Genomic DNA, 27,295 nt, shown 5'->3' with positions numbered 1-27,295 from the left:
GGCCACTAATCTAAGAGGTTTTTACACAGCAGAAATAAATGCGAGAACATCTTTCTAGCTTGCCTATCCTTTCCTACCACAAAGGTGTTTGAGCTACTGCTGTGGAGAAGAAAGCCCCAGAAACGAAAGGGGAAACAGGGACCCAGCGATCCTTATCACCCGTATCATCCTCTACAGCTGATCGTTAGAGCAGCATGACCAAATAAGGACACGCTGTGTGAACAGACTGCCAAAACCTTTCTGCACTGACATGACATCACCGTCAAGCAACAGGCAACAAGTCCTTTCTACACCTTTCACAATAAAAGCCTGAGACATGCACAGCTGCTATAATATAAGCCATACATCCATTTTGATACCTATTCACTCCAATTAAGGTTTGGGGGGGGGGGGGGGGGGGTGCTGAGAGCCTATTTTAGCAGATATGCGGCACGAGGCAGGGTACACCCTGGACAGGATGGCAGTCTGTCGCAGGGCCACAGGTTTCCAATCCCACCTAATCTGCACGTCTTGGAAGTGGGAGAAAGCCGATGTGAACCCACGCAAACACATGCCCACAAAAGGCCAAGGTGGGAATCGACCCCATGACCTTCTGTGAGGCAAGAAGGTCCACTAAGCCACCGTGCTGCCTACATGATGATGATTATTATTATGCATCACGCATCCACATAGCAGTTTAAGTGAATTGGAAACTTTAAATTGTCTGTAGGTGTGTGAATATGTGTGTTGGACATGAATGAGCAAAGCTCTTCAGCATTTCACCATGTCATTTAGGTCTAGGGATGGGTATTGATAAGATTTTATCTATCAATGCCATTATCGATTCTGCTTATCGATCCGATTCCTTTATCAATTCCCTTATCAATATCTCTTGTGAATTTTCTGTGTACTAAAAGTAGGCTTTACAGGTTTTCCATGTCAACAACATTTTATTGAGTCTTAAAATAAATCAGGGGTGGGCAACTTGTTCCAGAAAGGGCCAAGAGGGTGCAGGTTTTCTTTGCAGCCACTGACTCCACCAGGTGATTTTACTGATTAACTGAGTCCATCTGTTCAAAGTGATATTAATCCGTGAAATCACCTGGTGGAGTCAGTGGCTGCAAAGAAAACCTGCACCCTCTTGGCCATTTCTGGAACAAGTTGCCCACCCCTGAAGGAAATAAATATGAAATCGGTCACTGGATCCTTCATCTCTGGACATAAAAAGAAATAAAATCTGTAGTTTTTGTCAAAAGCATTTCCTTTCAGACATCAATGGCATGAATGTCACTCCATACCTCTGAGCTGAGGTCAGCTCTGAGCTGTGCTGCACGTCATCATCAATGTAATTCATAATGAATAATGAATGTCTCATTTTGAGAAGAAAAAACATTTTAGTCAATTGTAGTTCATTGTTTGTATTACAACGTTTGGAAAGGTGTCATTTGATTAAAATGGTGATTAGCTTTAGCTTGATTTGGTAGAGAGCGGTGCAGGGTTTTGGAGCTGTGCAAACGGAACGGAGGACGAATTTTTGTTTCTTGCCTGCAACAAGACAAGAGTCCCAGTTAGTGACTTTAATCCGGACAAAAGTGACTCAGTTAGTGACTTTAATCCGGACAAAAGTGACTCATGATTGACATCTTTAAATAGCTTTGAGAGGGGTTAAGAAGCGGACCTTTCCGCTTCTGAAAAGCATTGAAGCAGAGAACCGACGAAGCAGCGGGTTGGAGCACTGCTTCATTGGTTCAAGCTTCAAAGCTGAGCCATTGCCAGAAGTGGTTGATTACAGACCTGCTGCCGGGGGCAACCTTCGTTTTGATATTACAGCGTGAAATTGTGGACCTGAAACCTAATGTGCGGTGATGTGAAAGTGCCGGAACGGAATATAACCCCAGTATATATATGATTTATTCATTATCGCTGTCAGAGGAAAAAAAAACTGTAATTAAATACTGTCCACTAATTGCTTATTTTACATGATTCTCCTCAAAATTCAATTTGTTGGTTTAGTTTTTTAGAACTTGATTTATACTCTATATCCTGCATATAGACATATAAAGAAAAGTAGAATCTAATTCAGACAAGGTGAGCCAAAATAAAAAATTGTACACTCACATCTAAAAAGATTGTGTGCAAAAGCTTTAAACGTATGAAATTTTGAGTTACCGTCTTACGTGAAATGTCCAAAATGTCTATTAAAACAAAATTAAATTTGAGAGTTTCCCCCCACAATTAAAAAAAAAATGTAGCAAATTACAAATCTCATTTTACAAGTAAGAATAAAGAATATACTGTTTGGTGAAAGCAAGACAACTCAGCCTGGGGGGCAAAGGTCACGGCTCATCCCAGAGGCTGATGTGGAGAATGTAATTGACCACTTTGAACAGTATTTGAAAACCTAGTGAGCTTCTACTATGTTCAGGAGGTGATGAGACAGCCGGACAGATGGACAGACAGACGAACAGGGCCAAACCACTCCAAAAAAATGGATTAAATACAACTTAATTTGCTTCTAAATTGCAAAAGACCATAAAAAGATGAATTCTTAACAGTGAAAAGTGGCGACATGAACGACTTGTTTTTATGTATTGTAGATATTATATATTATGCAAATTTTTGTTATTTTTAAATGTTTTAGCCACTGCACTGTAGAATCTCAGAATGTGCTGATGGTTGGTTTTCTTATTGACCAGCAGGTGGAGCTGCTGTCAAGAGAATGACAACTGAACGGCAGGACAGAGCAGATTACAGAGAAGGAGGGAAGATGATGAAGATGATGATGATGATGATAGCGAGCAAGGCCCTTCTGTCCTCACTGTCAGGGGCTGTGGGGGGAGAAATAAAATGTGGCCACAGAGAGAACCATCAGGCGGTAGCATGATCGATGACTCGCACGCTGGGTCTACAGTCAGATCAGGTTTGATGTGTTTTTCTGACGCCGTCTGCCAGACTGTCACAGCTTGCATCATCGATCGGTCTATGAAGAGGGCAAGGAAGGAGGAAAACGCCTCTCAGGTGTGAAGTCGCTGTGCAGAACGGTGCATTGTGGGAGCATGTGTTGAGGTGCACCAGTGTTGCCATGGTGACAAGCTTTGATGATTAGTCTTGGAAGTAGGAGTAAGAGAATGCGAATCAGCGATGCCTTCCTCTAATCTTTACTGCCAGGGCAAGAAAACAACATCTGACCTGCAGCTGGCACTTGAGGGCGACTCCCACCTTTGACGGTGGCGAGGTTCAGGCGGATGCATGCAGAGGAAGCCGTTTAGAGAAGCGAAGATGGTTTTCAAGCATGAGAGGTCCGGGAGAGCATTTTGCTTGTAAGTGGTGGGACAGACGGATGAAGCGGTGAGGGTTAAGATGGGTGATGGATGGGAATTTTTTATTTGAAATAAAGAAGAGTTCTGACTCACCAGACAGCTGTTGGACTCCAGGCTGGTCATGTGTGCTTAACAACTGGCTCTGAATCGTCTCCACTACTCGTTTGAAACGTCGGCTGGGTCCTAAACAAAGGAAATACCGGGGAACAATTGTCAAACATAGCCAGTGGCATGAGGGAAGGCGTTGCTGAGAAGCAATGACAGGGTGTCAAACGTGAGGATGCAAAGCTGCTGAGATAGTCAGAGATGGTACATGGAGGCACCACTGTGCGCTCCTGCTGTCTACACGTTGCAATGCTCGGTGATGTGGAAGAACCAGCAAGCTCCAAGAGTTTGTGCACAAACAGCCTCGGCCTTGTCAAAGTTTGGCAAAAAAAATTGTTGAAAAGATTCTGAACTACAACAACAACAACAAATCAGAAAATCCTCAGGAAATACTGTTTTTAATACAAAACTTTAAACATACACCATAAAAACTAAACTACTGGACAAAACAGCCATTCTAATGGATTTAAAAGTAGTTCTCAGTGTTTCCCCAAGGATTTTATTGTGGGTCTGGTAGTTTTATTTGAAGTGGATCAGAATTAACTACACAGAATGTGCTAACATTAAACAAAAGCTTGAAAATTAGTCCCAAGAATTCAGTAATACACCCCAGAATACTGTTTATATGCTGCACTGAAGCAGCTAATGTTTCCACACAAAGATGAGACTTACAGAAGATGTTACTCAGCTTCACTACTTACTGAAACATTGCCCAATGTGTAGAAAACATCTATTGGGTCAACACAGAACTTCACTTCTGCAAATCTTTAACCTTGTTGACTCAGTGGATAACACTTTCATAGTAAAACTAGCAAAGATGCTGTCAGTTATCATCTTGAGTCACTCTTGTTTACCTTGCTTTGTCACAGATAATAGAACTGATTTCACACCTGCTTTATTCTAAATGCCTTTACTGACAAAACGTATTGATAGTGCCATGTTTACCGCTGTTATTATGACTTATTATTACGTTCTCTCGATCTTTATCTGCATGATGAGGTAGAAGCTGAGATATGCAAAAGTACACATATGTGAAACTAGAAAAGCACTGATGCTAATGCTAGCATTTTGGTATTTGGCTCAGATATGGCCTTGTATAACTGTCTCCACGTATCATTTCACGATACAAAACTTTGTTGTGCAAAACTGAAGAGGATGGAAAAAAAAACCCGCCCCGGAAAAATGCCGAGCTGTGCAACTTTATGGAAAGATGTTAATTGTTGTGGCTCGTTATGTAAAGTGTATTCCTGTTGTCATGCTGTGACTGAGATTAGCAACTGAAATAACAACTGGTGACACACGCACAGCAACACAACACTGAAAATAACTTTAGCGGTAGCTATTAAGTGTTTTTTCTGAAGTAGTGGGGAAAAAAAACCTGTTACATTACAACTTGACTCAATCCTGGGTAATGTGTATGTTTTTTTCTGTGTGCATTTTTGTGATAAAAAGAGGTAAAAACTAAGCTTTATGTACTTCAGAGAACATCAGAATAAAATGATCTGTGATCAAAGTCTTATGGCACTTCTAGAAATGTAATCGATTACAGTGGAACTTTGGTTTTAGAACAGCTCTCTTTACGAACACATCAGTTCATGATGTTAGATAATATCTATGCTAATTCCTTATTCTATGTTAGTTATCAAGTGTTTGTGTTATTTGTTTGGACGTTTATGACAAATCTAAGAGTTAAGTTTCATTTCCATCATATGTGCAAATTTCAGAAACAGGGAGAGCTCCCCCTGTTGGTAAGAACCAGTAGCATTAGAAATGTGAGACTAAACCACGCCCATTGTGAGGTCACACAAGTATAAAAAGTGTTGTATAACTCATTTTTGTGGCCTTTCACACGATTGGACACTGTCTGTTGAGGAGCCCAGGCCTGGTAAACTCAAAATGAGGAAAATAATGGTTTGGTTCTTGGTAAGCGGGCAGTACAATTACAAAAAGAACCGGGGTAAAAATTATAATGAACATATTGTTGCGAAAAACTGCATCACTTTTCAAATAAGGACTTGGTGCATGAACACACTAAGATGCCGTAGGTGTTGGAAATGCATTGTGTTGAGTTGCAATCCGCCAATAAACCCAAAAGAAGGAGAAGGGTTATTTTTGTTTTGTGTTTGAGTGTTTAATAAATCAGATTTTTGGGGACTGCGTGGTGGTTCTCCTAAGGGTTTACTTTGTTGTGGACATTAAAATTCAGGAGTTGTGTATTTTTTTCCAGTAATCATACATTAAGTGGAGCTAACAGGTGAAGCTACTGACACCCGCTAAAAGTGCTAATGCTGTTAGTGTAACATAGTTAAATGGTTCAGATAAAATCCTACTAAATGGACGAACTACGCCATCTACTGTCTGAAGGTGGTAACTGCATCGGGTAATAAAGGCAAGGAATTGTGGGTAATCCTCAGTGCAGCGGAGGATTTTTCATGAGACGGAGAATGAGCTGTTATCTGCATGACTGAATTGAGTGCCTTTGTTTACCAATGCAGGGTTGGTGGAAAATAAACTGGTTGTTACCAACACTCTGACCAGCTCTGAGGGTTTCAGTCAACGCAGGGGACATTTTGCAGAGGGCACATTGGTGCCGTGACCCGTCGACGACAACGCTGGACCGGGCTGGTGTCTCCTTGCCACGGCATCATCCCTGGAGCTGCAATTGTGGTTTTAGGGTGTTTGAGTAACACGATTATTCAGTCTTTTATAGTCTTTCTTCGTTGTTGTTATATGTTGTGTTGAGTTGCGGTTAATAATGAGTTTGGGAACATTTAACACTAACAGTACGACCCCTCCCGGTGCTGGCAGAGGCAGAGGGTTTCACAGTACGCCTGTTTTGTTTCCCCCATGCGCAGCGTTTGTTAGCAGTTCTATGTGTGATTCCTTCGATAGCAGGGATGTAGTGACATCCACTTGTCGGCCGTTGGATAGTGTGCAACCCCCACAGTGCTCTAATGGGGATCCAGATCCCGTCCCCCTGCTTGAGGATGTTAGGCTGGTAGGCCACATGAGCTCTATTGTACAGCAAATAGGGCAACAGCTCGCAGATAGCGTTATGTCACACTTTAACGCATCGACTCCTTCAAATGCCGCTTGTTCCAATTATGATGATGCGTGTACTGAAAAACATTCCTCGGGTCAGGTGCTGGACCTTTCCAAGGTTCAACTGGTTACACGGGGTCATGTAAAGGACCCTCCTGTTTTCAGAGGGGATGATTCAGATGCTGTTACGATTGATGAATGGGAGGACATAATGAAAATCTTCATCAAGAAATGTGGTGTTCAGCTAGAGAATCAAGCTGAGGAGATTCTTGTCCATCTGAGGGGTAGAGCGAAGGATGTTGTGAAATTTGGTCTTAGGAATGGGGAAATTGATGTTAAGTGTAACCCACAGGTCATATATAGTCTTTTACGCAAGCATTTTGGTTCCAGCCGTTGCTCCTCCGTACCTTTTGCGGACTTTTATTCCACAATTCCAAAGGAACAGGAAGACCCTTATGAATACTGGCTGCGGTTGAATAGAGCCGCTGATGTTGTTTCTGACTGCCTTAAAGAGCGGGGTAAGTCGTTTGATGACCCTAGCGCTGAAGTTGCACGTATGTTCATAAGACATTGTCCTAACAGAGATTTAGCACTTACCTTTAGGTCTAAGACGAGTGAGAAATGGTCAGCTCGTGAGGTCCAGGAAGTGTTAGATGAATACCACCTTGAACGGGGCATTAGGTCTTCTACGAGTGTTGATAGAATTGACATGAATAGAGCTGAGGTGGGCCTTAAAGTGATTCCAGCCCCTGAGGTCAAATTGCAGAGTAATAATGCAGGCCAGGATGCATCTGCTTTTGAAAGATTGTTGGTGATGTTGGAGAAGGTGTTGCTCCAAGGGTCGAAGTTTGGTCAGGAGACTAAAGGGAGGGGGCCTGACAAACTGCCAAGGATTGCAGGTCTGAGTGGGACCCCATGTTCTGTTTGCGGGGACACCGCCCACTCCGGTCTCACTCATTGCAGAGAACACAGGTTGTGTTTTTTGTGTTTCTCGCCTAGTCATAATAGACGAAATTGCCCAGAGCGCAGGTACACAAATTCCCATGATCAGCAGGAAAACTGAATGATCTGCGTGCGGGGGAGGGCAGCGCAGATCAGGTGAGGGAACCTCCCATCTTTGATCTGTCTGGTGTTGATGACTATGAGATGATGTGCCATATTTGTAGCAGTGTTGTGCCTCCACATAAGACTTTGATTGTACAGGGTCTCCAGAGACTTTCAAAGACGGACAGCCTGTTTTACACGGATGTGACTACTGGTAATGGACATGTTCTTAGGGCATTATTGGATAGTGGTTCTATGGCATGTACTATTAGTGAGGCGGTTGACAAGGAACTTTCGAGGTCTGACCCTAACACTGATAGGAAATCAGCCGAAGAATTTGTCATTGTTGGTTGTGGGGGTCATTTGGTCACGCCATCTGCTGTATATGACCTCGCTGTGTCGATTTATGGGCTTGAGGTAGTGATTCCTGTTCTTGTTGTGCCAGGGCAGACAGATGATATCATTTTGGGCAGCAATGTGCTCAAGTGGCTCATCTCACACATGAGTCCGACTGTTGGCGGCTCGGTGGGCGCGCCAGATGTTACTAGTGCTCGGAACAAACTGCCCGAGCTCTTGTCTACATTGCCCAACTCTACTGACTTAAAAATGGGTGCGTCGCTGTCCAGAATCGGAACAGCTAAGCTTAAGGGGAGTGTCACCCTACAGCCTCTATCTGAACATTTGGTGTGGGCCAAGTTACCCCCTTCAAGTGTCTCAGCAGTGGGAAGTACAGTGGTCATTGAACCCACTCAATCAAAATCCAGGCCTGCACAGATTTTGGTAGGAAGAGTGGTCACTTCTTTATGGGGTAATGGCTGGGTACCGGTTAAAGTAATGAACCCAACAGATAAGTTTTTGACCCTTAAGAGAAATGCTAAGATTGCTGATGTGACCCCCTGCCTCTCCGTGCAGGACTTACCAGAGCCTGTACGCGTCCAGTCCAGTACACAGAGTACACAGAGCTCAAGGCCCAATCCCAGATCAGAGGAGGAGATATCCCGTGTATTGAGTGACATGGGTTTGAAGGATTTGGATCTGTCATCATGTGAGGTCTCCCCAGAATGGAAAGACAAACTGTTGCAGATTATTGAGCAGTATGAGCCCATTTTCTCCAGGCATAAGATGGACTGTGGCGAGGCAAAAGATTTTGTCCACAGGATTCGTCTAGTGGATGACAAACCCTTCAGACTCCCTTACAGGAGGGTTCCGCCCTGCCATTATGACAAACTTCGGACCTGCTCTGACTGAAATGGAAGAACTGGGAATCATCCGTAAATCTCAGAGTGACTTTTCGTCCCCCCTTGTCCTTGTTGTGAAGCCAAATGGCGACCTTCGCATTTTGCAATGATTTCCGATGGTTGATATGCGCGGACAGTGAAAGACGCACATCACTCTTAGGGTCCATCTCTTCACAAGGACGTTCTCGCTGTGCTGGATGTACACGACTCGGAGGTGTAGTCGATGTGAGTGGTATCGAAACCATCTGCCCTTCACCTGCCCAGTTTGATCAGTCCGTTTTCCTTGCCAACGAGTGAGCTGGTGAATCTGCAGGAACAGGATGGCGTTTTTGAGCAGAGTCCTGTATTACCTTCACGTCACAGAGGCCCACTAGGCGTGAGGTGTGGAGGAGCCTCGATCTGTAAAGAGACTTCTGAGAATTGGTCTAAACCTCCGTAGAGAGGGCTTGCTGTACAAGAAAAGAAAGACAAACAAATGAATTTGACTATCCACAGTTGTTGTTCCCGACTCCTTGAAAGCCTGAGTGCTCAGCAGGCCTACACGATTCTACAGGACATCAGGGACAGGCTCGTACTCTGTCCCTTGCAAGGCATAGATTTTTTTTGGACTGGAATGGAACGCGATGTCGTCAATCATGTGACAAACTGCTTCCGTTGTGTGGTTGGGAAGACCCCAGAGCCTGGCGACCGAGCCCCTCTGGAGAGCATTTGTACGTCCGAACCGATGGAATTGGTCTGTATTGATTTTTGGACTGCTGAGCAGACAGACAAAAAGAGTGTGGATGTCTTAGTGGTGACGGATCACTTTTCAAAACTGGCCCATGCATTCCCATGCAAAAATCAGTCGGCGAAGCAAGTTGCTCGTCGCCTTTGGAATGACTTTTTCTGTGTTTATGGGTTCCCCAAACGCATCCATTCAGATCAAGGGGCCAATTTTGAGAGTAAACTCATGAAGGAACTCTTGGAGTTTGCGGGCATTCAGAAATCTCATACTACCCCATATCATCCCATGGGGAATGGTGTTGCTGAGCAATTCAATAGGACCCTGGGAAACATGATACGGGTCCTACCTCCCCAGTCCAAGGCAAGGTGGCCTCAGATGCTCCAGATGTTAACTTTCTGTTACAACTGCACGGAGCATGAGACAACTGGGTTTGCTCCCTTCTTCCTCATGTTTGGCAGAGGTCCCGCGTCTTCCTGTTGATGTTGTGTTCCAGCATGTTTTGCCAACAGAACCATTGTTGATCACTCTGAGTTCGTCTCCCAATTGAGGCATAACTTGTCCGAGGGCTACACGCATTGCTCGCCAGAACAGTTTGGCTGAACAGGCTCATCAGGCGAAGAACTACAATCGCAAAGTAAAAGGGACTCCCCCTCATGGTCGGTGACACGGTCTTGCTAGCGAACCGTGGCGAGAGAGGGAAGAGGAAAGTTGCGGACAAATGGGAATCACAGTGTATGAAGTGTAATCTGTGAAACCTGACATCAATGTGTATTGTATCAAGGATCACCGTTGTCCTTGAGAAAAAGGGTTGTCCACAGAAATCTCCTGCTCCCTGTGAGTTTCCTCCGTGAGGGTGATGATGGTCCAGTATCCAGTTGCCCTTCAGTTGTTGGTAACGAACAAAGCGATAGCTAACATTTCTCGTTGACACACAGGACAGTGAGGCAAAAACAAGCTGAATGGCCGACGCAGATGGAGGAAGGATGTACTTGGGAGTGCTACGACTAATCAGCAGGACTGTGTTACTGAAGTGCCCTGTGGGTGTTTCATCACCAGAAGTCGAGGTGCTCCTGGTCCCCCATGATGCGTGTGACACTTTGCAAGCGTCGGAATCTTCATCGCAGTCATTCCCTCCCATGCCTTCTGCTAAGCAAGATGCTTCCCCAAGAGAAGGATGTCAAGCCTCAGTGGTTGATGTTGACCGGGGTCCCCTTCTCTGAATGTTAATACTGTATTGCAATCCGATACTCTGGAGCCGTGTGATGTTGGTGGTGAGCAGGTCAGCTCCCCTTCGCACCAAGACAGGCAGACAAGTGAAGCCCCCAGTTCGACTCATCTGTGAGATGAATGAGCAAGTTGTTGAAGAGTCTACGTCAACGGTTGGTTCGTTGGTTTCCTCTGTGTGGAATAGGTTTCCAGAGTGAATTGCTAGTGAATTTTAGATTCATGTATTATCAATTGTGTGTTTTATAGGGTGTCTAGTTTAGGGGCATTACTTATAAGTGGAAGGGTGTATACGGCATCTTTTGTGTCCATGTCAGTGAGGGGTCTGGCCATCCCTTTGCTGATTAGTTCCTTAGCAGGAAAGTTATGACTGACTTTATAGAGTTATGCTCTCGCGATCACATATATGGGGTTGTGATGTTTGTTTGTTTTTTTTCTTTTTTTTTCCTCTCCCTTTTCGCTCCAGTTTGGTAGGATTTTGTGGTGTGTGTGAACATAGTTAATGGTTCAGATAAAATCCTACTAATGGACGAACTACGCCATCTACTGTCTGAAGGGGTGGTAACTGCATCAGGTAATAAAGGCAAGGAATTGTGGGTAATCCTCAGTGCAGCGGAGGATTTTTCATGAGACGGAGAATTGAGCTGTTATCTGCATGACTGAATTGAGTGCCTTTGTTTACCAATGCAGGGTTGGTGGAAAATAACTGGTTGTTACCAACACTCTGACCAGCTCCGAGGGTTTCAGTCAACGCAGGGGACATTTTGCAGAGGGCACATTAGCATACAACATTAAATCCGATCAGAGTTTCAATGCAACAGAGGTATCTGATCGCTTAGGATGTCTGCACTCTATGAGCGTGATGTTCTAGTTTGGAGTATTTTATGGCAAACATCTGGATTAATCTGGCTGACTGGAAAATTACTCGCACCACCGAAAGCACCTTTTCTGGAGTTGCACTCAAATCTCATTGCAATGCAAATTACAATGACAATAAAGGCAATTCTGATTCTTATTCAATTCAATCAATCAATTTTTTTTTTATATAGCGCCAAATCACAACAAACAGTTGCCCCAAGGCACGTTATATTGTAAGGCAAGGCCATACAATAATTATGTAAAACCCCAACGGTCAAAACGACCCCCTGTGAGCAAGCACTTGGCTACAGTGGGAAGGAAAAAACTCCCTTTTAACAGGAAGAAACCTCCAGCAGAACCCGGCTCAGGGAGGGGCAGTCTTCTGCTGGGACTGGTTGGGGCTGAGGGAGAGAACCAGGAAAAAGACATGCTGTGGAGGGGAGCAGAGATCGATCACTAATGATTAAATGCATTTAAATTTATTGTTGCGGTGGAAACGTCCTAACGGACAGTAACATTTCCCCTTCACCATTCACGTACACCATCAAGTCTCTTCTGTACAGGTAATTACTGTACAGTATTTTGTATAAGATGCTATGCATATTCTCTTGCCTTTGCCTGCGTTTTATGCATGAAGTGCTGTTAGAAAGGTAAAACCCACAATGTTCTTTTTGGGGGCCAGGAACAGATTAATCCATTTTACATGGTATGTTATGGAAATTTGATTTTGGTTTAAGAACAACATTGGGAACCAATTAAGTTCTTAAACCAAGGTTCCACTCTGCTAGTATCCATACTTGGTGGTGGCCAGTACTAAGTTCAGAATCAGTATCTGTCCACAGGGAAACGTGGACTTGCACCGTATTTGTGATGTTGTTTGGTGGCTTCTGGTGATCTCATAGACAAGTGATACCTTTGAGTCTCAACCATTTCTGTTGCAACTGAATGTTATCCTATTTAAAGATATATAAGTTGCCAATATTTCTAAATGCCCACTGTCACCTGTGTGGTCGCTCAGGGGGGTTGGTAAGTTTAGACCCAACCTGTGTGAAATGCCTTGAGGCAGCGCTGTTGTGATTTGGTGCTATATAAATAAACTGAATTAAATTAAATGTAAATGTGACTGCTTGTGTGTCTGTCTGTTAGAACAGTGACCCCAGGTGTGTCCTATTTCCAGTGCATGTGGGTTAGTCTCCGCTTCCCTGAAATGACCCTCTATTTAAAAACGATGGATGGGCATTTATGTTCTGACCTGAGAGTAGGGTGAATGTGACAGAGTATATGCCATTCTCCTTGGTCGCAGCTGTGGTCTCCGTGTAAGTGATGTCCACTTGGAATTTGACCGGCTTCTGGAAGACTGTTGGGACCGGCTGTGGACTTGTATTTCTGCTCGAAAACTAGTTTGCGAGATCACACTGTGGCTCAGACTGGGTATCTGGGAGGAAAACAAAGATTCAAATAAATGAAGCAAGAACACCAAGATTAAAAAAAACCACTAAAAAACAAAACTAAAAATAGGTTGGAAAAAAAACAGGCAAATAATGCGATTATACAAATGAAGCACAAGTGTTTAATTTTCCTCCCACTCACTGCAAATGATGACAAGGTGAAAAAACCCTCATTAAAATACCCTCCACATACTAAACCTGCAGTTGAAACTCTTCAGGAGATTCATGCCTCAGGGAGTAGCCATGCATGCCAAGACTTAAGTTACTGTAATCTTGAGCCATCCAACAATGCTGCACTCCACTACTGAAAATGAATTTGTATGCCCAATGACAGGTGAGCTCTGAAATTGTCACGTTTCCCCATAGTGGCGGAGAGGCTTTGACATTCCATTAATGCGAGTGTGCTGAGAGGTGTAATTCCACTGATTTCAGGTGCCAATCTCTGCCTGGAACCCCAGTGAAACATAACCCTGAAGAGAAAATAACTCGCTCCAGGGAAAGGGGAAACTGATTTGACCTTGACCTGCTCCTGCACAGCGTGCATTTACTTAGGCTTTGCAAAAATCTAACTGTGGTGAATGTGGGTTCAATTATGTACACAGCATAGCAACGTGTAGAAGTTCAAATGTTTGCTGATGGAGATCCTGCTGCAACCAAAATGAACACCACAGACAACCCACTCCAACCCATTTTTCAATTCTCGCTCCAACATAAGTGTACACACTCACACACAGTACAGTCTCTATATGCTAATGATCAAAACACTTTGTATTTATGCTATTGAGTGCAAGTGAGTCTGCAGTCAAACCGAAAACAGATGTAATCAACATAAACAGTCGACTGATTGCTACGCAAATTTGCATTTTATTGGCAAACACCCTCGAAAGGGGGTGGCATTACACAGCAATACCACAACATGCACAGCAGACACAGGAGGTTTGTAAATACCGAGAGAAAGGCTTGAACAATGTCTGCCTGATGGAGCTGAGAGGCTTGTCTTTGATGACAATGAAGATCTGCTCCTCTTTTTCCAGACTGATGAAGTTACCAAACCAAGATTTTTTGGCAAGTCTGTCAGGAGAGACAGAAAGATAAAAAAAAAAAACTGATGTCAGTTAACGGGGTTATTTGCTGGGCAGCTACGTGCAATGAAGTTCCAACAGTCTGCAGGGTTCTTGATGCAACAGATCCCCTCAGCGGGGCCTTTCAATGATGACATCATCCTCTCAACTCAAAGTACTGCCCGTCAGAGAAATCATAAAAACCCACAGAGTGTTGGCATTTCATGGCGCATCGTTGCCTGTCCATGGCCTATAAAAATGGAGAGTTATAGACACAATCGAGGGAGGGAGAGAGAACAACTCTGTGGAAATGGAAAGCAGCAAACAGAGGATACCCCGAGGCAAAGAAGCTAAAACTGTGCAGTTGAGAAAAGTTTTCTCACACTTCACCTTCGGTGCCACCGGCAAAGGGTAAATGCACGTGCACGTGTGTAGGGGAGAGAGAAATGCACCTTCCTGTGAACACAACTTTAAGTCCAGAAGGGGAAAAAGAGATGCAAAGGTGTACCTGCACCCACTACGAAACCATACGGACTCTTGATTTCTGAGATATAAATATTTCATTGCAATCTTTAAAACTGTGATTTGTGAGACTCAAACTACAGCAAAAAGATGAACTCTCCCATTTCACAGCCTTTAAATATTAATATATAAAACTATGAATATTTTATTGCCTATTAATAACGACTTACATAATGCTGTGACGTTTGATGTTCAGGGTCTGCTGAAACAGTAATGCAGCATTATTCTGCAGGAAGAAGATGGCAACAGATGTTTGCCCATAATACAAGCCAGCTGTAGCTAAAAAAAACAAAAAAAAAACAACAACAAAAAACGACCTGTTCCTTCCAAATCACTGTCTCTTCCATGCCAGGTGGAAATGGCCAAGGCAGTCAAATAAATCGGCAAATCTAGGCCAGCGTGACATTATCAGGCCCCTGGGAGCTCCATAACGACATCCAGACTCTCTTCTGTCCTTCATAACCAGGCCAGTTCCTCATGATATGGTGCATTTTCTCTAACCCAGACCAGACCCTGAGGTAATAGCAGGCATAACTAAAACATTCACGTCTCTGAAAGGCTGACGGGTTATGACGGGTTATGCATAGTTATGATATTAGTAGTGGTTTAAAATGCATCCACTCACTCTGGGGAAGACTCTGGTGTGAGGCTCGACATCTCCTCTTGTGTGGGAACTGTGAAGGGCAATTAGAAGCAAGATTATGGCAAAAAAGTAGTCAGTGTTATTATTTTTCATGGGGGGGGGGTGTTAAAATTATTATAAGCTTAATCAAAGTTTACTTTCCAGCAATGTGTATTTTATATATATGTGTGTGTGTGTGTGTGTGTGTGTGTGTGTGTGTGTGTGTGTGTGTGTGTGTGTGTGTGTATGCATATACCTTGGAGTTTCCTGCGGTGGAAACGTGGTGAACCCAAGAAGCTGTTCTTGATGGTGTTGAGCCGCGTTCTCCATGGCATACCACCAATGGAGGGGCTGGGAGGTGGTGTTGGGGTTGGGGTGCCAGCCGGGCTGTCCTTGGGAGTGTGTACTGGGGTGCCCTTGGGGGTGGGGAGGGGACTGCCTCGAGGGGAGGGGTGGGGTGTAACCTGTATGAGGGGGATAGATTTGGGTGGGTGATCAGTAAATGAAGATGGCACTGGTGCCACAGGGTGAAAGTGCTGTAGCCGTATTGGCGACAAGGGTGCCACTGGGCTGTAGGGCACAGACAGCTGGGGGTTGGCAGCAAAATTGGAGCGTCGGACCTGGGGACTATTTGAGATGGGAGCTGTGGGAATGGAGAATGGAGACAGCGGGAAGGCATGAGTGGGGAATGCACATGCAGAGGGTTGCTTTGATGGGAGCTGACAGGGAGTGGAGCACTCTGATTCGACCACACCGCTCTGAACTGGGGAGCATTCAGGAAGGGGATTAGATCGTGTGGCTTGGATGGGCTTGGGGGCAACTCTGGATTTGGCAGGGAGCGTCTGGGTCTTGTTGAGAGTCAGCGATAGAGGTTCATTATTTGGAGAAAGGGAGTTAGGGGTGGAGAAACGCAGCCCTGTACGATTGGGAATGGGTTCAGGGGACGGACACGGGCTGATGTTAGGTGACTGAGTCAAGTCTGGGGACTGGGGTGGTACAGCAAACTTTCTGACAGGCTGAAGTTGGAAGACGTGGCACAACACAGCCAAGACCAAAAGCAGGGAGAAGTGAAAAATAAAGCAAAGAAAGCACACATCGACAGAAAGAACGAAAAAGTGTGGCAGAGAAAACATGCACACACTCAGCAAAGGAGTCAGCCAAAGAATATCGAGGCAGGAGAGATGGAGGCATTCCAAAAAAGACAAAAAGAAACATGCAGTTAGACCATTACGTGACTCAATCACAAAACAGAACTTAGGAAAGAAGATCAAAGACAAGCAAGCAAACAATTAAAAAAAAATTGAGAAACGATACATTTGAACAAACGTATAACGGTCAGTGGAAGGCAAAAAACAAAAAACAAAAACAAAACAAATAAAGCAAGCAGGACTCAAGCGTGAGACATACAGACGACTGTACACAACATTTGGTCCATCTCAACATTAGGACACCCAGGGCTGTGAAATTTCTCATCTCAGAGGTGGGCAGGAGTTTTTTTTTATTGATTGGTTTTATTTGTTCTGATGAAATCAACAATGTTACATCACAAAAATACTTCCCCTGGAAACACCTCCCCCACCACAAATTTGAGAAAATAACCCCACGCTGAGCCATAATCCAGGCTTCAGGTAGGTTTGAGAAATCAATTTCCCTTTCAGATAAGTCTGAAAAACAGCCTATGTGGTGTGATGAGCTCATCTGAGGATCCCGGCTGATCTTAAACCTTCTCAGGTTAGTCAGCTGGAAAAGTTTACTACAAGCTTCAAGCTCCAAGCAAGAAAAGTGGGATTTTCTCAAGCACTCCCTGAGCTGGATTTCGAGACCACAGAAATAAGACAAAGGGATGATATGTTGAGACGACAGAGAGAAGAGAGTTTGAGAGAAAGTTTGCTCTGCTGTCATGTCCTCTGTGTTACATCAATATCTTTTCTGAAACTAAACTACACTGAGTGGTGGGCACAGCTAGCCTAAATGTTAGCTTTGATGACAACTAAAACCCAGAAAATCACATTGCATGATTTTTAAATAATTAATTTGCTTTTTATTGCATTAATTAAGTATTTGATACAATAGAAAAACAGACCTCAATATTTGGTACAGAAACCTTTGTTTGCAATTGCAGAGGTCAGATGTTTCCTGTAGTTCTTGACCAAGTTTGCACACACTGCATCAGGGATTTTGGTCCACTCCTCCATACTGATCTTCTCCAGATCTTTCAGGTTTCGAGTTTCGGCTTCCTCCAAAGATTTTCTATTGAGTTCAGGTATGGAGACTGGCCAGGCCACTCCAGGACCTTGAAATGCTTCTTATAGAGCCACTCCTTACTTGTCCTGGCTGTCTGTTTCGGGTCATTGTCATGCTGGATGACCCAGCCACGACCCATCTTCAATATTCTTACTGAGGGAAGGAGGTTGTTTGCCAAAATCTCATGATACATGACCCCATCCATCATCCCTTCTATACGGCGCATCTTGTCCCCTTTGCAGAAAAGCACCCTCAAAAATGATGTTTCCAGACCCACGCTTCAGGGTCTCATCCTCCAAACCAGCAAGTGGAGTTGACACAAAAAAGCTTTGGTCTCATCTGACCATATGACCTTCTCCCATGCCCCCTCTGGATCATTCAGATGATCGCTGGTGAACTTCAAATGGGCCTGGCCATGTGCTGGTGTGAGCAGGGGGCCCTTGCGTGCAGGATTTTAAACCATGGCGGCATAGTGTGTTACTAATGTAATCTTTGTGACTGTGGTCCCAGCTCTCTTCAGGACATTGACCAGGACCTCGTGTGTAGTTCTGGGCTTTCTCAGAATCATCCTCACCCCATGAGGTAAGATTTTGCATGGAGCCCCACACCGAGGAAGCCTGACAGTCATCTTATGTTTCTTCCATTTTCTAATAATTACGCCAGCAGTTGTTGCATTCTCACCAAGCTGCTTGCCTGTTGTCCTGTAGTCCATCCCAGTCTTGTGCAGGTCTACAATTTTGCCCCTGGTGTCCTTAGACAGCTCTTTGGTCTTGATCATGGGGGATAGGTTGGAGTGTGATTGATTGAGCGTGTGGATAGGTGTCTTTTATACAGGTAACAAGTTCAAACAGGTGCAATTAATACAGGTAAAGAGTGCAGTATAAGAGGGCTTCTTAAATAAACACTAACAGGTCTGTGAGAACCAGAATTATTGCTGGTTGGTAGGTGATCAAAAAGCAAATTAATTATTTAAAAATCATACAATGTGATTTTCTGTGTTTTGTTTTTTTTTTAATGCTACGTTTACACGTAACGACGACAAGTCACGAATGCCACGAAGTAAACATTCTTGGCCGCTGATCACGAATATGATTATTCGGGGCAGAGGCGTAAGGTGTCCTCAGGAACTAATGGCATATGTTGCCGGAGAATTATCAGGAACCATTACGCACGGTCAAGAATAGTGTTCCGCGTTGTTACGCGCGCGTAACAACGCATCGTTAAGTTCTGTCACGTTGTGAACGAGGTGAATTGTCTCCTCACACACACCCATATTCATCCAACCGAATTCAGATTGCTCCAGTTTTTCAGACGAACTTTGTGACTGCATGCGTAGTTGTGCTCTGTGCCATGGAGTGGTGCAGAGAGGAGGAGGAGGACAGTGCCAGATGTGTGGCTTCATGCGGCTCTCATCTGGCGCATTTCCCCAAACATCAGGCACATGCAGCAGGTGGAACACCTGCAGAAGCGCGCTGAAGAGCACTGAAATTTGACTTTTAGCCGACTTGGTGTCAGCAATCAAACTGAATGGGGGTGCAGCAGGGTTTAATTGTGCGCGCGCTTCTTCCTCCGCCGGACTGGAGGAGGTGCAGAGATGTCGGGCAGCACGTGAGTCTCCTCTCGCTCCTCTGGTTGCTCAGACTCGTTCTCCCGCTCACTGGTTACAACAGCAGGTGGAGCACCTGCAGAAGCGTCCTGAGGAGCTTCAGCAGGAACTGTGGACCGACATTTGGAGCCGAGTTTAATTGTGCGCATGTGACAGAAAACTGATTCGTCGTGGCGCGCAGTGAAATGTGACGCCGCGTTACAAGTCGTGTCAAAACTTGACAGTTTCCGTGTCACTTCGTAATAACGTGTGACAGTTTGGGCTCCAAGAACCATCACAGGAACCACTACGAACGTTGTCACGTTCTATTAAGGATCAATACTCATCAAGACGGATCAATACGCTCAGTTGCGACCTCCACGACGTGAGACGAAATGAGGGTGGTGTGTGACATTCGTGGAAGATTTTTTGACAGGCAAAAACATGCTCCACAAATATCAAGAATATCACGCACCAACACGCACTATTAAGAAACATATTCAGATGCGTTAAGTCACATTAAGAATGTCAGGAATGTGTCACGAATGACAGAAAAGTGACATTCGTAACGTGTCTTGCTTATGTGTAAACGCACCTTTAGAATCTGTCTCTTACAGTTGAAGTGTACCTATGATAAAAATTACAGACCTCTCTTTGTAGGTGTGAAAACTTGCAAAACTGACAGCGTGTCAAATACTTATTTGCTTCACTGTATGTGTCTTATGTTATTTTATATTGGTCAGTAATTGTTGTGCTTCCTTTCTTAAAACCTTCAAAATAAATGTATAAATAAGGGGGGCCTCTGCTGCCACATAATACAAAGGTAAACCTGAGGTGTGGATTAGAACTTCCATATCGCACTAATATAATGGTGGAGTAGTAGAGTAATATTGTATTTGCAAAGACATGCAGTGATACAGCTTTCATGTTTTCATAGTATGAAAGTGCTTTCTTAAAAGTCACAACCTCCCTCCCCCACAATGCAGATGTAATGTCTTCTTTTTCTGTTGTTGGTATAAAGACTAATAAACTGAAAGCAGCCAGATGGGATTAGCAGTAGTTGCTGGATGTTCGACTTACCCGTGGGCTGCTGAGGGGGCTGGTAGACATACCAGATGAGGCGCCACTGATAGACCGTGACCTGTACAAGAAACATAGCAGCACATATACACAAAACAGGAAAGGGCAGAAGGATAATGTATCCGGAAAGCATTCACAGCGGTTCACTTTTTCCACATTTTGTTATGTTACAGCCTTATTCCAAAATGGCGTGAATTACTTTCTTCCCTCAAAAGTTTACTTACAACACCCCGTAATGACAACATGAAAAAAGCTTTTTGTTTTTAAATTTTTTGCAAATTTATTAAAAATAAAAAAACTAAGAAATCACATGTGCATTCACACCCTTTGCTCAATACTTTGTTGATGCACCTTTGGCAGCAATTCCAGCCTCAAGTCTTCTTGAATATGATGCCAAAAGCTTGGCATACCTATCTTTGGGCGGTTTTGCCCATTCCTCTTGCAGCACCTCTCAAGCTCCATCAGGTTGGATGGGGAGTGTCGTTGCACAGCCATTTTCAGATCTCTCCAGACATGTTCAATTGGATCTAGGTCTGGGCTCTTTACTAAGAATTGGCTTCCATCTGGCCACTCTACCATACAGCCCTGACTGGTGGATTGCTACAGAGATGGTTGTCCTTGAAGAAATCCACCGAGGAACGCTGGAGCTCTGACAGAGTGACCATTGGGTTCTTGGTCACCTCCCTGACTAAAGACATTCTCCCTGAATCACTCAGTTTAGACGGGCGGCCAGCCCTAGGAAGAGTCCTGGTGGATCCGAACTTCTTCCATTTACAGATGATGGAGGCCACTGTGTTCATTGGGGCATTGAAAGCAGCAGAAATGTTTCAGTACCCTTTGCCAGATTTGTGCTTCGAGACAATCCTGTCTCAGTGGTCTACAGACAATTCCTTTGACTTGATGCTTGGTTTGTGCTCAGACATGCACTGTCAACTGTGGGACCTTATATGTAAACAGGTCTGTGCCTTTCCAAATCATGTCCAATCAACTGAATTTACCCCAGGTGGACTCCAGTTAAGCTGTTGAAATATCTCAAGGATGATCAGTGGAAACAGGATGCACCTGAGCTCAATTCTGAGCTTCATGGCAAAGAGTATGAATACTTAAGCCCTGGTAAGACCGAATAATGAACGATGAATAATGAGCTACGTAGCATGATTTTTTTTTGTGCGTGTTGAGTTATTCAAGAAACATGGGAGAATAGTGGCTCTTAGAGGCAGATTATTCGGCTAACGAGGTAATTTCTCGTGTGATGCCAACTTTGTGAAGTTGAAAATTTTGCAAAAATAGCGTGGGGTGATTTGTGTACGAGGTACTACGAGGATATTAGAGGCGTGTTAGTGGTGAGTATGAGGCTGTTCGAGGCGCATTATCCGAGTACCTAGCAGCTACGAGGACAGGACAGGCTACGTGCAACAGAGCAGGTTCCACTCTGAGAAAGCCCTTGCAGCCTTTTTTAACATCTGTGTCCTGCAGTTCCTTCAGAACAACAGCATATACCTGGCTCATTTTTCAAATAATTACTAAAATTTCTGATAAATTCATACGATGGCTTTATTATTCATGGCTTTATTATTCGGTCCGACCAGGGCTTTATGTACATGATTTATTTGCAAAAAAAAAAAAATCACATTGTAATTATGAGGTATTGTGATTAGAATTTTGAGAAAAAAATGAATCTAATCAGTTTTGGAATAAGGCTGCAACATGAAAAAGTGAAGCGCTGTGAATACTTTCTGGATGCACCGTAAACTGTGCAATTAACACATGTACAGTACACATTTCAGTAAATATATGAAGCTAAAAGCTTAGGTAATACACTCTGTTAAGTACCTTGCAAAAATAAGCCTCTTTCCCACATGGAACTGGTTATATTTTACAAAAATAAATGTACTCAGCAAAGTTTTATTCACCGCAGTTTTGCATGAGTCTTTTCCCTCTTTTCAGATACAAGGTGAAAAATCATTTAAGCATTATAAATGTTGTGAAAGTGTAGGAACACGGACCCACAACAGGGGGCGCAATGAACGGACAATGGAGAGAGTAAATAACAAGATTTACTACAGAAACCAGCACGAGTAATACAACAAACACAATTTGGGGTCGAATCCGTTGGTGTCGTGTGGGCAGGCTCGAAGGTAGGAGACGTCTGTCTCAGTCGAACCGGAACCACCCAGATCTCCTCTGCCACCGAACCCTGGAAATACTGGAACCGCCAAGTCCCGAATTCCCAGGTGGCCACTGCCTCCGCTCGTCGGATCCGGTACTGCTGGCAGGAGAGAGCAACAACACACAGGAGTGGATGAACGCACCCCGTAACAGAGAGGGGAGAAGCCGCCTCCACCTCTTGGCAAGAATAGCAGGAAGGTGAGTACTTATCCCAAAATGAGGTGTTTAGTAGTCACCAGTCCTGAAAACAAGGTTTTAGTTGATAATGCAATGTGTACCTGCAGAGAATACTACCTTGGTCTTAGGCGGTATCTCGGCACTGAGGTGGAGACGCCGTCCTCCTGATATACCTTGGTGCTGAGTAGAACAGCTGTGTCTGGTGATGGGTGACAGCTGTCACCCAGGCTACTCCCATGATGCGGCAGCGCCCTCTGGTGCCTGGAGCCCGCACTCCAGGCAGGGCGCCCTCTGGTGGTGGTGGGCCAGCAGTACCTCCTCTTCAGCGGCCCACACAACAATAAAGCTACCATGGCTCTCACTCCTGGCTGAGTTCGGCACTGAGTTTTCCTAAGCAGGCATTTGACAGAGCTCAAATGTGTCCAGGGGGAGGTCGGCATGATGCTTGGCATTGATCAACCAACACAAGATATTAAAGGTCTGTCAAATATTTCCCAGTTTTGAACACGCTCAGCCAGGTTCCTAGCGGCATCGGCTACCTTACACTTGGTTCCTGGAGGCCTGGTGCAAGCTATATTCATGTCAGTATTTCAATTTCAGGCTGAGCACAAAAACAACTGCTCCAAAATTCCAAGAGTTGAGGATTGACAATACACCAGTTTCCTCTTAAGAATCCATCAAGCCATCCATCAATCCATCAAGCTTGTATGCTTCAGGCATTATCAATGCTGGCGAGTTGCAAAAATATATGTGTCATAATGTCACATCTGGCATCGTAACATCAAAATCTGAATCTAGCAAAAAGGGAAACGGCTGCATCGATGTTGAAAATCTGTGTAAGCCTACCCCCACCCCACCCCCACACACACACCCCACCCCCACATACAAATAATTGGTGAGGAATCATTAAGAGCACAGAGGGTGTTGTTCCTTACAAAAGGGCTGAACGATATTGGAATAAATTGACACTGCAATTTTTTTTTTTTTTTTTGCCAATGGCGATATACGAGGTCTGTCAATAAAGTATAGGTCCTTTTTATTTTTTTCAAAATCTATATGGATTTCATTCATATGTTTTTACGTCAGACATGCTTGAACCCTCGTGCGCATGCGTGAGTTTTTCCACGCCTGTCGGTGACGTCATTCGCCTGTGAGCACTCCTTGTGGGAGGAGTCGTCCAGCCCCTCGTCGGAATTCCTTTGTCTGAGAAGTTGCTGAGAGACTGGCGCTTTGTTTGATCAAAATTTTTTCTAAACCCGTGAGGCACATCGAAGTGGACACGGTTCGAAAAATTAAACTGGTTTTCGGTGAAAATTTTAACGGCTGATGAGAGATTTTGAGGTGATACTGTCGCTTTAAGGACTTCCCACGGAGCGGGACGTCATGCAGTGCTCCCAGGCGCCGTCGTCAGCCTGTTTCAGGCTGAAAACCTCCACATTTCAGGCTCTATTGATCCAGGACGTCGTGAGAGAACAGAGAAGTTTCAGAAGAAGTCGGTTTCAGCATTTTATCTGGATATTCCACTGTTTAAGGAGATTTTTTTAATGAAAGACGTACGGACAGATTGCAGCGTCGACTCGCAGCCGCCGCGACGCTCCGCCACAGGAAAAACACCTCTGTTGGAAGCCTTAAGGACAAGTTGGAACATGTCCAGCTGTTAAACAATTTCTCATATACTCACTCCACTGAAAGCCATCAAAAGCCGCCTGGATTTTACAAATGGTTATCAACACGGAGGTGTTTTTCCTGTGCCACCGCACCACGCCGGCTGCGTCCCGACGCGCGGACCCATCCGCACGGACCCATCCGCACGTCTTTCATTAAAAAAATCTCCTTTAACAGTGGAATATCCGGATAAAATGCTGAAACCGACTTCTTCTGAAACTTCTCTGTTCTCTCACGACGTCCTGGATCAATAGAGCCTGAAATGTGGAGGTTTTCAGCTTGAAACAGGCTGACGACGGCGCCTGGGAGCGCTGCATGACGTCCCGCTCCGTGGGAAGTCCTTAAAGCGACAGTATCACCTCAAATCTCTCATCAGCCGTTAAAATTTTCACCGAAAACCAGCTTAATTTTTCGAACCGTGCCCACTTCGATGTGCCTCACAGGTTTAGAAAAAATTTTGATCAAACAAAGCGGCAGTCTCTCAGCAACTTCTCAGACAAAGGAATTCCGACGAGGGGCTGGACGACTCCTCCCACAAGGAGTGCTCACAGGCGAATGACGTCACCGACAGGCGTGGAAAAACTCACACATGCACACGAGGGTTCAAGCATATCTGACGTAAAAGCATATGAATGAAATCCATATAGTTTTTGAAAAAAATAAAAAGGACCTATACTTTATTGACAGACCTCGTATGAATATCTTGCAGGATTTTACAGGATACACTGATAACACCTAAAACACTGTACATATGCCAGGCCTGTATGTGACTCTGTAATGCTTAAACTGTGGAAGCATTTTGTGGAACTTCCAGAAAAAACAGAGAAGACGGGTGTAAGCAGCTAGTCAGTGCAGCGGCAGAAGTTACAACTTTTGCAAAGCTGCACACTGAGTAAAATAAAACCTTTTAAGAGAAACTGATCATCTGAAAGAGATTTACTGCCTATTTAATACAAAGCAGTGTGTTTGTGTATTTCTAAAAACACGTCTCTATGTGTTAATTCACTGTTTTATCTGTAACTTGAGCACTTTAAGTGAGTCAAGTTTAACTATTCAAAAAATGCCATTATTCGGCTACAATTAGAGTTTTGAGCAACATGGTGAAGCAGATTCTTCAGCGTGACTTTTGCAGAAAAGCTGGACTCCACTGCCTGATTTTTTCATAAGCTGTGTTCATGTTCACATGCAGCCTGACCAGTGACTGCATTAAAGCTCCGAAACGTGTAACGACATGAAAAGAAAAAAAAAAACTACCCTGGAAATCAATGTAGTAGCAGAAGGCCAGAATGATTAAAAGCAGCAAACTCAGTAAATAAAGTCTTTTATTCTGACCGGTTTTGTCATTTTAGCTGGATTCATCATCACAGCCTGCAGAAAACTGCTAACAGAAGACACCCTTATTTTGGAAGATGCCATTTCAAAATATGTTAATTCCACATCATGCAAACAGCTTGTTTTTAAAGAAGTCCCTCTGTGTTATAATGCGGTGTTCCAGGTGCATTGTTTTTGGCAACCAAAAGATGTCTTGTTTTTGGCCACTGAAAACAAAACAAGTTGACAAGATTGTGAGTCCCCACAATGTAACAATCGCACACGTGCACATCGCAATGGCGATATTCAAATGATACATTGTGCAGCCCTACCTTACAACTGTCGCCAATGTGGTTGCTCATGTATAGTACTTTTAGAGACTTATGATTTGATGCCGTACAATTACAGTCAATGGGAAGTAAATTGGCAATAAGTGTTAATATCCACATTTACTATGACTGCATAACAGCTGTTGGTGTTTTCTTTAAGAAAGCCCGTCATTAATCAAAATTTCATTATGGGTGTTTTCTTACAGGATCCCAAATGGAATATTCTAGGAGGGTAGGTGGCTTTCAGTATAAGTGAGACAGAGGCTGTGTTGTACCAACTATTTACACAGAGAGGGTGAGAACTCTATTACAGACAGTATTAGCACTGACAAAACAACAGACATTAAAATGACTGAAAAATGAGTCTCAAAACATTTAAGCTCAAACTGAAATTAAAAATACAGTATACTGGTGTCTTTCAGCTCAGCTCAGAAAACTATAGGCTACTTGGTGCAGATTAAAATTTAAATTAGCTCTGGGACCTGTCTATAGTTTGCTAACAAATGATGGTTGTTGACTTTTTAGTCCTTTACACCGGATCAGTAGGAAATATCTTCAGGGGAAAATGAAGTGGGACATTTGGTCGAGTGTCATTTGTCTTGTTTTTCCTTTTCCTTCACATGCCACCAATAACTGCTATGAGCAGAGCCCTGCTCAGAAATGAACAATCACAGGACAATCTGTCTCCATCAAGTACACGCACACACACGTACACACGCAAACTGCGCCTGTCAACTCTCGGAAACACCAGCTGTTCACTGTCACAACACTGCTCCTTTTTGTCAATCTAATAATACTCGCTCCTTCTCTCGATGTCACCTTTCATGCATTTGTGAACATGTGGCCAAGGATACAGATCTATTGTCTCTCTTTGAACAGATAGAGAACTCAGGACTGGTGCATTCAACTTGTTTTTATTGCGGAAGAAGATCTTTTTGACAAATCTGAGGGGACAAATGAGAACAGAAAATGATAAGGAATGGAAGAGGAGAGTCAGGGAAGAAAAATGAAAGAGGAATGGTGTAATGGAGAACGATGCCCATTCCTGATCCACAAACGACATGTGATGTCTTATTAACAAGTCGGAATCAGGACTTGTTTCAAGACTATAAAGGCAGAAACACTGATGCTGGCTAAAGTCATTTTTACAGGTCAGGTCTGGGAACATGTGCTGGTACCGTGCGTTGCTACATACATCTTAATAGGCAACTGCTCTGGGTCCTGGATGGCAACCACTCAGGCAAACAGCTGGTCCTTCCCCATCTCTTGAAAGTAACCATTTATGTGCAGCAGTCAGGTGAAACGCGGGCGCACACTTGGACTTTTGCAATTGCTGGGGTCCTCAACACAGAGGCACCTGTACGCTGGCTCATGCCCACAGAAATGCACCACATGGCCAAAATGTTGTTGCCGACACTCCCTTCATAATGCAAGACTCAGAAATCCTCCAAAGAGACATAGTACCAAAGACATCTAGTTGTTCCTTGAGGTCAGTGGTATATATGCAAATCTCATAATCATGCAGTTAGACAGGAAGCACCAGGACCC

General features: G+C 44.1%; 1 protein-coding gene across 1 annotated transcript in view; it reads right to left on the bottom strand.

The window, feature by feature from the left end:
• brsk2a (BR serine/threonine kinase 2a) overlaps positions 1–27,295 on the bottom strand; it is a 721,035-nt gene that overhangs the window by 45,242 nt on the left and 648,498 nt on the right. The window contains 5 exon segments of the mRNA XM_034176871.1: positions 13,931–13,959; positions 13,962–14,053; positions 15,191–15,239; positions 15,444–15,651; positions 20,097–20,157. Of these exon segments, the coding sequence (XP_034032762.1) occupies positions 13,931–13,959; positions 13,962–14,053; positions 15,191–15,239; positions 15,444–15,651; positions 20,097–20,157 (439 nt within the window).

Source organism: Thalassophryne amazonica, chromosome 8 (genome assembly GCF_902500255.1).
Source record: "Thalassophryne amazonica chromosome 8, fThaAma1.1, whole genome shotgun sequence".
NCBI lineage: Eukaryota > Metazoa > Chordata > Actinopteri > Batrachoidiformes > Batrachoididae > Thalassophryne > Thalassophryne amazonica.
The sequence above is the reverse complement of the archived record's forward strand: the minus strand, read 5'-3'. Positions and strand labels throughout refer to the sequence as shown.